Source organism: Hemicordylus capensis, chromosome 2 (assembly GCF_027244095.1).
Source record: "Hemicordylus capensis ecotype Gifberg chromosome 2, rHemCap1.1.pri, whole genome shotgun sequence".
Taxonomy (NCBI): domain Eukaryota; kingdom Metazoa; phylum Chordata; class Lepidosauria; order Squamata; family Cordylidae; genus Hemicordylus; species Hemicordylus capensis.
This window is the reverse complement of record NC_069658.1, coordinates 341,686,908-341,698,496: the sequence shown is the minus strand read 5'-3', so window position 1 is coordinate 341,698,496 and position 11,589 is coordinate 341,686,908. Positions and strand designations below refer to the sequence as shown.

The following is an 11,589-nucleotide window of genomic DNA, read 5'->3' as shown; positions in this document are numbered from 1 at the left end:
GCTGAAAGCGGGAGGAAAAATGGGTTGCAGAACCCTGGTCATTGAACTGGATCCCTGGGCTGCATTGGCAGGGCTTTGGTCTCCCTCTGCTGAGGTGGCCTGAAGAGTCAGAGGCTGTGCCTTGGTGGCAGGGGCTGTGGCTCAGAGGCAGACCACATGCCCTTGCCATGTAGAAGGCCCTCCAGATTCGTTCCCTGGCAACTCCAGGTAGGGCTGGGGTTGACTGTTCAGGCAATACTGAACCAGTGGTCAGGCTTGGTAGAAGGCAGGTTCCTAGGTGGTGCTATTCAGTTGACTTGATCAACAAGAGAGACCTGCATCTTTGAATATATGTTCATTCGTTTTCCTCTTGGCGTACCTGTCGCCAATAGTCCTTCTGATTTTTTTTCCATCTGTGTGCAGAATGAGTTTTGTTCTGGGTGGCAGTATCAAAGCAGCCTGTGCGAAGCTGCATTCAGAGTGGGGCCTTCCTGATTCAACCTGAGCAGGGTCTAAAATGAACTGAGCGGACATCCAAAAACTTGTGAGTGCGCACACATGTGCACGCCTTGGAGGGAACAGTGCCCGTCGCTAGTCTCATGCATGGCAACTCATGAGTGTTCACGAGCAAGCTGCCAGCAGAGGAAGAGGAAAGCAGTGGCGGGAAGACAAAACGGCAGTGTGGGCAGGAGAAAATTGCAACGGCGGTGCGGGGAGAAAGCGGTGGCAGGCAGGGGAAGAAAGCAGTTGGTGGAGGGCGGGCGGGGAAAGAAAGTGGCAGCGGGAGGGCTGGGAATGAAACTGGTGGCGGCAGGTGTGTGGGGGAAACTAGAGGTGCAGATGCTCTGTGCCCTGCCCAGCTAGTTTTAAGATATTTAGTATATTCCCATATACCAAAGGGCATATGTAGAAAACGAGGAGTTTCCCCTTACTCCAAAGGGAGAGATGGGCCAAATGACAGATTGGCACTCCTGTGTTTTAAAAAATTTAAGGGGAAAAACCCGTAAGAGTAGTATGAACAGCCCATAGGGGAAGGAGAGCTGGTCTTGTGGTAGCAAGCATGACTTGTCCCTTTAGCTAAGCAGGGTCCGCCCTGGTTGCATATGCATGAGAGACTTGATGTGTGAGCACTATAAGATATTCCCCTCAGGATGGAGCCACTCTGAGAAGAGCACGAGGTTTCAAGTTCCCTCCCTGGCTTCTCCAAGATAGGGCTGAGAGAGATTCCTGCCTGCAACCTTGGAAAAGCTACTGTCAGTCTGTGTAGACAATACTGTGTAGACGATAGATAGACCAGTGGTCTGACTCAGTATATGGCAAGTTCCTATGCAGTAGTACAGTGACTGAGGTGGTCTCCTATGCAGGTACTAAGTGGACCCAAATCTGCTTAGCTTCGGCAAGGTTGAAGCATTGTGTTCCCTCAGACTAGTGACTCTTGCCAAAGTTCAAGGGAGCTAAAATTCAGTGACTTTTCAGGACCTTGCCAGGCTGAGTATCTTGTGAAACCAGGGAACTGGCCGGCATAGTGCATGATGGGAAGTATAGGCTGCATGCACACACCCCGCAGATTCCTCCATCATAATAACTCTCCCCAAAGGTCTCCTTTTGGACCCCTTTTGAGTAAGGCTTCAACTTTTGGACATGAACTTAGCATGCTGGTACATTTGGTGCTCCCCACCATTGTACAACTGAAACACCCATTTTTAGTGACTTGCTTTAAAGTATTGTGGCTGCAGAAAGCAGTTCTGTAGCTGGTGACAATTCTGTTTGTCACCAGCTTTCAAAGAGCCAGGCCCTTGTTCAAGTGTTGGGAATCCTCATGAAGCCATTCTGGCCTTCAGCGTGCTTAGTGCACATCCAAAGCCACCCTCTTCAGCCAAGGAAATCTGTCTTGCAGGTTGTGCAGACATATCTCTTGCCCTGCTAAGTGTTTTGATCATAAGCTTACTTACTAATTCAGTGCATGACGCAACTTGCCTGCAAGCTGCACTGTTGAGGAGTAGGAGGCGTTTGAGAGGCGCATACTTCTCCATAGCTGCTAGGGCTAGAAAAAGAAAGTTTGAGTCACCCCGATCTCCATTTGTTTCTGCAGAGCTTGGCTCATTGCCTTCTCCTGGAAAGGAAGCTGTCACGGCCAAGGGGGCCGTGGCTGGAAAAGCAGGACCAAGAAGCCTTGGCCTTAAAGCCTCTGCTGCAAAGAAGGCCTTGGCAAAGACTCAGAGCAATGGCAAAGATAGAGTCGCTGCTGCAATACAGCCTCTGCTGCCCGCGGTTCAGCCTGAAGGAGTCAGCTCTGGGAGTGAGAGTGAAGAAGCAGTGGCCCAGGGGCACGCACAAGCCACCTCTGCTGTGCCAGCCAAGGCTCCAAAAGCAACAAAGCCGTCCAAGGCTGGCAAGAAAGAGAAGCAGCCAAAGAAACGGAAACTGGCGCCTGGGGATGCTGGCCCAGGGGAACGGAAAGGGAAGAAGCGGAAAGTGCAGAGTGACCTAGAGCTGCTGGAGAAGAAGAAGAAAAAATCAAAGTCTTCAAGTAGCACCAAATCACCAAAGAAAAAAGATGGCAAAGAAAAAAAGTCTGATAAGAGTAAGAGCGTCTCTGCACATTTATGCTAACTGGTGTTTCCCTGTTCACCGCCCTCTGCTGCCCCCAGGTGGGCATATGTGGTATTGCTCACTGTAGGGGTGAGTGTGTTGGTGTTCTTGATAGTAACCAATGAGAAGCACCTACCAACATCAAGACAAATTTTTGTATTTGAGTATATTGTACTCTGTGAAGGAGGGTGTGTTCTGCAGGCCCAGCCCAAAGAAGGCACTGAGTTTCCCAAAACTTGGTGGTGGTGAGAGTGGATGATGTACTCGGGGAAAATTCCTCGAAATGGTTCTATTGAAATTAAAAGGTCAAGTTAAGTATTGCCCATCTTCTCCTTTGGGACTACTTTGAGTGAGAATTTTTTCCTCAGTGTGTCAACCAGTGGTTGGGAGCCTGACCCTTGAAATGGGTGGTAGCAGGAGGGGAGGGGAGAGCAGACGGGAGCCTCCTGAAGGGAAGAGTCCGCCTCCCACCCACCCCCTTCCCTGTTACTACTCTTGTTGGAACCTGGGCATCCCAATGGCCTCTGCCCGCCCCCCCATCATTGCCCTTGGGCCCAGCTTGGCTTGCAGCTTAAAGCCCCCTCTGAGGAAGGTGGCCAGGAGCTGGCTCTGTCTACTGTGCGCTCAGTCAGGCTGCTTTCCTTTTTTCTTTAGCTTCTCCTGGAATCGGCTTCCCAAGTGTGGGATCTGGCTCCACTCTCCACCATCCGTGCAGTCTCTCCTTCTCTTTAGCCTTTCCTCGGCGCGCGCGCGCACACACACACACACACACCCCATGCCTGGTCTTAGGCTCACTAAAACCTTCCTGTCGTCCTCTCCCTGCCTCTAGGCCACTCGGAAGTCTGAGCTTGAATCCTATATCTCCAGTAACATGATCCAAAGCTGTGCATCAGGCTCTCCCTTCCTTTCCGATCCTTTTCAGCTGGTCTAGGGCCAGTCTTGGTCTTCCTTCGTCTTATCCATTGAGTGTGTCTGTCTTACTCATGGTGCTGTGCTAGCTTCAGTCCCTCCTCAAGCTACTTGAGCACTGTCTCCCCACATGAGTGGGCTCCCTCTTTTACCTGCTTCGACCCCAGTGTCCTCACAAACATGAGTCGCATGCTTTGATTGACCCCACCCGTAACAGCAGGTTTTTTTCCTGTTGAGATTGCCACCAAGCCTGAGCGGCAGTAGTGCCTCTTGCAGCTGCATGTACAAAGACCACTAGGGGGCAGTGTGTCCCATAATGACCACATGGCTCCTGCCTGTGGTGTATCTGTACATGTAGGGTGTGGATATGTGCACTCCCTTGCCGCTGACTCTCCTCCTCGTGAACATGGCATCTGTGAAGCCAGCAAAGCTAGGAAATGGCACCTTCCATTATTTGGAGATGGCCTACCTTTAAAACTGAAATGAAGGCTGCCTTCACAGATGGAGTTTAAAAAAAACAACCTGCCACAAGGGCTGCCAGTTTTCATTGCATTAAGCAGTAATTGAGCAAGTCATGAATATCCCTGTGCAGATGACTCAGCAGTATCAAGACTGTATTTACATGCAGAGAGAGTGTTTCAGTCCGCTGCCAGACTGCTGTTCAGTGTTATCCCTTGAAATAGCAGCTCGTTGGTGTGTGGCTCCTGCTAGGTAGGGCTTTGTCCCTTCGCTCAGTCCAAGATGCTTTCACAATGACTCTGTCTCACTGTGTGAGCTCCTATGGAGCAGAATGGTCACAGCCCTCCTCTCCCAAATGACGGGAGGGCATTGGAATGGGAGAGGGAGAGAGCAGGATGGGGATGGAAAGACTTCTGGTGCAGCTGCGGAACAATTGCAGGCTTTGCCCGCTACTCCCCTTCAAAGAGAGATGCAAAAAACAGGGTTATGCTGGGGCTAGAAACTGGAGAAACAAGTATCTCCTTTTTTTAAGGAAAAGAATGGGGTGCCTTTTGTCCCTTTGCTCTTGCTCTTAGGGCCTCGGTTATATTTATTTATTTTAATACATTTGTATACCACCCAAAACGCATGTCTCTGGGCGGTTTACAAAAATAAAAAAATAAAAACTGATTAAAAAAATTAAAACATTTCAACAATTAAAATTTAAAATGTTAAAACTATTAGAAACACAAAATTGAAACAATATCTAATTAAAAGCCTGGGTGAACAAATGTGTCTTGACTGCCTTTTAAAAAGTTGTAAGAGATGGGGAGGCTCTTATTTCAGCTGGAGGCGTGTTCCAAAGCCTCGGAGCAGCAGTGGAGAAGGCCCGTCCCTGAGTAGGGGACAGGCCTAAAAGGTGAGTTGGTCCCTCAGTGGAGCTGAGATCTGGCTGAAAGGTCATTTTAACGTGTCTTGTGTGGGATGACTAAAATATCCTCTAGGCTGCTTGAGACTACTGTTGGTCTTACCCTTGAAGAGGGCACACTTCCAACATTTGCAAGCAATCTAATTTGTGACGGAAAACCATTTCTAAAAAAGCAGGTCTTACAATGCTTCCCACCCAGGGTGACCCAAGATATTTTGCTGCCTAAGGTAAAGGGCGGTATGTTGCCCCTCAGCATTCTCGGACCATACTGCTGAGGCAGTAGTGTGCAGTTGCTCTCCAGTGCAAGCAGCGGGTGGGGGAGGCATACCTAGCTCAAGTTGGGGAGGAAGAGGGATACCCCTAGTGGGGGGGGGAAGAGGCGGAAATGAGCAGTATGCCTCAGCAAGAGGAGAGAGGGCACTGGGGGTACCCGACGCTCACTACCCCTTCCCCGCACTTGTGCCTGAGGCAACCACCTCACCTTGCCTCATGAAAGGGCTACCCCTCTCTCCACCTCTTCTGAAAAGTTCTCATGTTCATGCCTTTGTAATCCATGTATTCATGATCCTTTGAACTCCCTGTTTTCCTTAGGGCTATTTCACATGTGTACGCCAGTATAGGAAACTACCTATGTATTTGTAACGTACAAAGATAATAATAGTGTCTGCCATGTTAGATGTACACTTTTCCCCTCCTCCACTCTAGTCTCTAAATCTGGTCTCCTGTCTCTGTGATTTAACCATCACTAACTGTCCAAATGCCCAAGGTTCAAAGGTGCATATGTCCCCAAAGGCCTGGCCCATCGTGTGTCTGTTTCCCCACAGCTGCTAACTGGGCAAAGAGGCACCTTTTTAACGTGGTGATTCTCTTTATTTAGCAGGGGGAGAGTAACTGGCCCTATCCACCCCCAGCACAGCACCTCCAGTTAATGTTGCTGGTGTCTATCTTGTGTTTCTTTTTAGATTGTGAGCTGTTTTGGGACAGGGAGCCATCTTATTTATCTATTTATCTATCTAAACTGTTTTTCAAACTTTTGTCAAAAAGCAGTGCATAAATATTTGTTGCCTCTGCTGGGCTACTCTGACTTGGACCACTCTGGCTTGATGCACTTTGGTGTAACATCCTTTTCTTTGATTCGATGAAGAGTTCACTGAGGTGCTCTGGAAATAAGCATTGGTGAAAGATTATGCACTCTTATTCCTTCAGAGCCGCCCAACTGTTTCTGGATGTTAGGCTAGGGTGGTCTTCACTCTGTGCGTGGCAGTCCATGAGCTCTTTTGTATCTGCTCAGTTTGGCCTTACTCAAGCTGGGGCCTTGTTTGCCCAAAGCATCAGTAGTTTCTGTGTCTCACAGGGACTGGTTTCTGTAGTCTTGCATCTATCCCCTGTAGAGCCTCCAAGGCAATCGATGATGATGATGATGATGATAATTGATAATAAAATTAAACTTCATTTGTTAGCCACCACTTAAATTGTTCTCTGGGCGGTTCTATCCCTAACTTTGGGTAGGAAGCAGGTCCAGATCTTGCAGGTGCTTTTGCAGCCTCCTCTGCTCTTGCATTCCATTGGGTTGCCTCAGTGTCTTCTGTGTCCTGATATGTTGTCTTCTGTTGCCTTTCCAGTGTAAGAACAAACACTATGCTCCTTTCAGCCTGCCTTGAGCATAACCAAACAATTTTGCATGTCTGACAGGGACCATTCTGATACGAAGTTACAGATATGCTAGGGGAACTGTAAACATTCTAGCATCTGAAACATTAAAATGGGTGTGTTGGTACTACAGCAGTGGTTTTTGCAACTGCTTTAGTTCTGATACTGTTATCTCCCTCTCTCACCTGCATTGTTTTCCTGGCATTATGTTTTGCAGAGAAAAAGAAGAGCAAAAAACTGGAGTTGCTTGCTTCAGATGGGTCACAGAAAAAGAAGAAAAAGAAGGTAAGTTTACTTGATGGGTAAATCAGTCTATGACTTTGCATGTTATGATTTTTAGAAAGGCTGCAGCTGGTACCATTCTCACAAACTGAGGGTTTTTCAGCTCCAAATGGAACTGAGGGTTCAGCTGGGGGTTACTAGGTTACACCAACAGTGAACCAGAGTAAGGCAGACAAAGTGGAATCCGTCCAGTAAAAGCTCAAGTCGCAGTATAGTTCTTAGGCTGCAGTTCTAAGCAGCTTTACTATCAAGTACAACTTGCTGAAATCAGTTGGACTGACTTCTTAGTAAATTGGTTTAGGGTTGTGCTGTCAGCCTTTTAAGGTGCTTCAGCACTCTTTATTTTTTCCAAAACAAGTTGCGAATTCAGCTGGGTGAATCTGAGTAATTTGGTCTTCATATTTATAAATTCATAAAGGAATGTATGTTCTTCTGTATAAGGGTATCCGTCGTGAAGGAGAAGGTAGGAACATCATCCCTAGTCAGGGATGCAGAGGTCAAGGATCCAGATTATATGGTTCTCCCTACTTCATTGGTCACCTTTTCAAAAACATCATACATAGTATTTTTAAAATTTTGATTTTAGTTGAGACTTTTTCATATTTCCTTGTGTATCTGTGAATGTAAAGACATGCTCTGGCTTTCAGGCATGGCACTGCACGCCTTCTTGTGAGCACCCTGTGAGCCAGCACGAGTATAAAGGCCTCCATCTCGACCTTTCCCCTTGCATTTGCTTTGCACTTGTAGGGAAATGCTAACATTTGGGGCACATTCAGATGTGACTCCCCCACATGCCCTGGCTACAAGTGCTGCAGTGGCACAAGAAGCATATAATGTGTCCTGACAAATATTTTAGGTGAGCTTTAACTTGGGGCGGGGGGCGGTCTTGGACTCTTGAGGGCACACCTCCTATACTTCAGCTGTATTGGCCTATGCTTAGGCTGAACACCTATTTCTTCATTCAGCCAATTTAGTGTCCTGTTTCCAAGTACAGTGCCTCACTGACAATCAAAACCATATTCATCAAAACAGGATTAGCTAAAATTATTCCGTTCAGACAGCAATGAAAGAGATCACTTAAATCGCAGCAAAGGTTAAAAAGAAAGACGGATAAAACCATTCAGGTAGCAGCTTCACACAAAAGGAAGGCAACTTTTCTAAACATAATCGGCTAAGTGTGTCAGCTCCACCAAAGCAGCCCTGTCTGGTTACTGCAAAACAAACTTTGGATAAAGATAGGCCAGAGAGGAGGGCTGGAGAGGCTGATCTTAATGCCTGGGCAAGCTCATACAAAAGCACTTACAGAGTTAGGAACATAGGAAGCTGCCATATACTGAGTCAGACCATAGGCCCATTTAGCTCAGTATTGTCTACACAGACTGGCAGCGGCTTCTCCAGGGTTTCAGGCAGGAATCTCTCTCAGCCCTATCTTGGAGATGCCAGGGAGGGAACTTGAAACCTTCTGCTCTTCCCAGAGCGGCTCCATCCCCTGAGGGGAATATCTTCCAGTGCTCACATGTGGTCTCCCACTCAAATGCAACCAGGACAAATCCCTCTTAGCATAGCTAAGGGGCAAGTCATGCTTGCTACCACAAGACCGCTCTCCGCTCCAACTAGGTCTCAACCCACATGTATGTGAACAGAAACCTGTTATTGGATCAGCCAATGGAATAAGTTGCTGTGCTTTATCATGGTGGATTCTCTGGAATGGCTCTGTTCCTGTATGCAACAGTGTGTGGCAAGTTGGTAAAATGCTTGTACTACAAAACACACTATATCCTCCCAAACATGTGTCACCTTTTAGGGCCATATAATCTTTTCCTGAGGGCATTCCTTCTTAAAAGAAACACGTGGCTTGGGTGTCTTCCATGGCTGGAAGGCTGGCCTGAAACCTCAACAGGCTGAGGTGGCTAGCCGTGTACAGCTCCTCCCTGGATATTTTAACTCATGGCAGCTTGTATGCTTTGCCGAGATAGCAGAAGAGTTCTCTGCCTTGGCTGTACTTCAGGATCTCCAAAGCGTGAGCAGGAGGGAGCACTTGCCCAAATCTCTCCTAATTTTCTTCCAGGGAATGTTGCCCTCCCCCAGCCCAGACTGTAGACTAAGTGTGGAGTTGAAAAGTCAGTGCTTCCTTTTGGGATGACACTTGGCAGTAAGAAGTCTCTGGGATGCCCTTCCCAACATGCCTTGTTTTGTCTTTCGATGCATTAAGGAATCTGGCCTGCATGTGAGAAGCAGGCAGGAGGAATGGTTCTGTGGGTAGCTGAGTTGGGGAAGAACTGGAAGAAGGCCCTGTCTTGCCATCTGAAACGGGATCTGTGTGCTGCGAAATGAGTCAAGGACTGGGGAGGCAGAGCCCATTCTTGTTCTGCTCTGCGTGTGTGTGAACAAAATACAAGTAACTTGTGTGGATTTCTTTCAGAAAACTGGTGACCTTGAGGGAGCAGCATGAGCAAGCAAGTATCCTGTTCATGTTCACTGGTGCGTTGAAGCCCATTGTTCTCTTCTCTGGCTAGAAATCAATTGCTTAGAAAATGCCTGAATCCTAAAGGCAGCTGGGCCTTTCCCTCCATGAATACTGTTTAGTTTGGAGAGATGTGTTTGTCTCATCCTTCACTTGATGGACATGTGTATGAGAGGAAGTAAGTGTGCTGTCTTGTTGAACCAGCGTCTGTCCATAGTAGGGCAGCAACTTTTACTTCATGGAGGTCTTATTTAGGCAGAAGGCTTGAGTGGTATTTTGGAACCTCTCTCCCCGCTGGAGGACCTAATAAAAAGCATATTGTGTGTCTGAAATGAGTCCTACAAGAGCTGCCATGGCATCAAGGTCTTCTTTCTAGACCAAAGTGCGGGAGGTCCCACTACACCTGCTGACTAGCTCTGCTGGGTCGTAGCCATCCTCTGTGAGGTTCTGCCCAAAGAAGCAAAACTACAGAATCTCCCAAGTGTTCTGTTAATAAGTGAATTGGTCCCTATGCATAGGAAGTCATACAGTGGCACATAAAGCAACCCTTTGCATTCACGCAACCCTCTACTCTGAATTTTACTCCTGCCTATGGAACCACCTGCTTCCATCAACTTCTGGCTCTTGCTCTGCCCTCGCCATCTTGTTCTAGCCTTTTAGAGTTGGGCGGGGGAAACCTTACAACATGACTGACAACCCAGATGCCTTTTGAGCCATTCCCTTGCCCCCTCCTACTCTTCAGATGCAACCAGGGAGTTTTCAGAGGCGCTTGCAGCTAGAAGGGTGGCAGGTAGCTGTCGCAATCGTAAAGTGAACGGAAGGCTTTGAAAACCACACAGGAGTCTTGCTCAGAAGTACAGGGCTGCATGTTTGTGAATCCTGTTACGTCATACAAAGTCTCTTGTAGAAAAGAATCAGATTGTGCTAAGGTTGATGGAAACCAAGCCCCTGGCTTTCCAGCTGGTGGTGGGAACAAGGTGCCCCCTCTTCAGAATTTGAATGGGAATCGATGATGATTAGATACAGTTTGAGGTTTCGTTTCTTGCTCAACCCTGGGCCCATCACAAAAGTAGGGCTGGGGGAGAAGATTATGTCTGTAAAAGTGAAAGATGGGATTTTAACTCTTTCATTTTCTCTCTCCTCCCCCCTCCCCCTTACATAGGAGTACAGTGCAAAGTGAAGAGTGAGATATTCTGGGAGAATTTAACAGAAAAAAGCTGTTCATTCATATATTTTAAACAAAAGAAGATATGGATGTGGAAGATTGACTTTAAATCTTATAACTATTTTTAACTGTGGCTCTTAGAGCTAAATATTGCTAGCAACTGACCTGGATGTGGGCATGGGAATGGGAGGTACTTTGATTGCATCGCCAAGTGAGATGTCTCTGATACTGTAACCATAGAAATGGAATGTAAAAGGAGAGGCAGCCAACTGAGTCTTTTATGCAGTAATTTCCTCCTTGACCACCCCCCCAACCTACCCAAGAGTTTTATTTTTTAAATAAAACATCTGCCTTTCTCCAACTTACTTGCCTGTTAACTTTTATTTCAACTTTAAAAGGAAGACATTATTCTGGCTCTGCTCTATCACTTTTTTTAGGATTTGTGCTTTGTGTATAGAAAGCTGGGCTTTCCTAAGACTGGCTTTTTGTTTCCTGTTTTTTTATAGAACACAATAAAACATTTTGACTGGAAAAACACTGTATGTATGTATACATGTATGCGCATGACAAACAGACTTTGGAAACTCAAGATGTGCAGATCTCTCTCTAAATGTTTCTGAGAAGTTTGGCCATAGTTTTTGGATAAGATTTCCTACTTCTTCTAAACATGGAGAAGGGCAAGGAGTCTTGTCCTCCCCACTCCTCTCACTGCAATCTTATCAACTCTACTAGTTTCTAAGCCTTATCCAAGCACCTGTATGTGTTTGCAGCTAGAGAGGTTCCAAACCTTTTTAGATAAAAGGCTGAGGCTCTCAGCTGAGTTTTGCTTCCAATTTTACAATCTGAACTTTATTTTTATTTTTATTTAATTTGTAGACTGCCCCAAATCTCCATCTATGGGTGGGTTACAACAACATAAACAGATTTTTAAAATAAAAACTTTAAAACCAAAGTCCAGTTAAAAGGCTTGGGTAAAAAAATAAGTCTTTAGAGACTTTAAGTTGTTGGAGATAGGGAGGCTTGCAGCAACAGCGAAGACCCATCCCTTTGTAGACGAGCTGGTGGCAACTGCAGATGAATCTCTCTGGGTGATCTCAGTGGGCAGTGAGGCTCATAGCCAAGAAGACTGGCTTTATAGGTTATAACCAGCACCATGTATTTTGCCCGAAAACATATTGGAAG

General features: G+C 46.7%; 1 protein-coding gene across 5 annotated transcripts in view; it reads left to right on the top strand.

The window, feature by feature from the left end:
- The window catches only part of TCOF1 (treacle ribosome biogenesis factor 1), a 53,687-nt gene extending 42,919 nt beyond the window's left edge, over positions 1-10,768 (top strand). For 4 of the 5 annotated variants that reach the window (XM_053299578.1, XM_053299580.1, XM_053299576.1 and 1 more), the window contains exons 15-18: positions 2,072-2,563; positions 6,714-6,781; positions 9,201-9,259; positions 10,405-10,768. In XM_053299578.1, coding sequence (XP_053155553.1) covers positions 2,072-2,563; positions 6,714-6,781; positions 9,201-9,230 — 590 coding nt within the window. In that variant the 3' untranslated portion in view covers positions 9,231-9,259; positions 10,405-10,768. The remainder of the gene's footprint in view (positions 1-2,071; positions 2,564-6,713; positions 6,782-9,200; positions 9,260-10,404) is intronic. The other variant, XM_053299577.1, reaches the window with a different exon arrangement.
- The last annotated feature ends 821 nt before the right edge of the window (positions 10,769-11,589 follow it).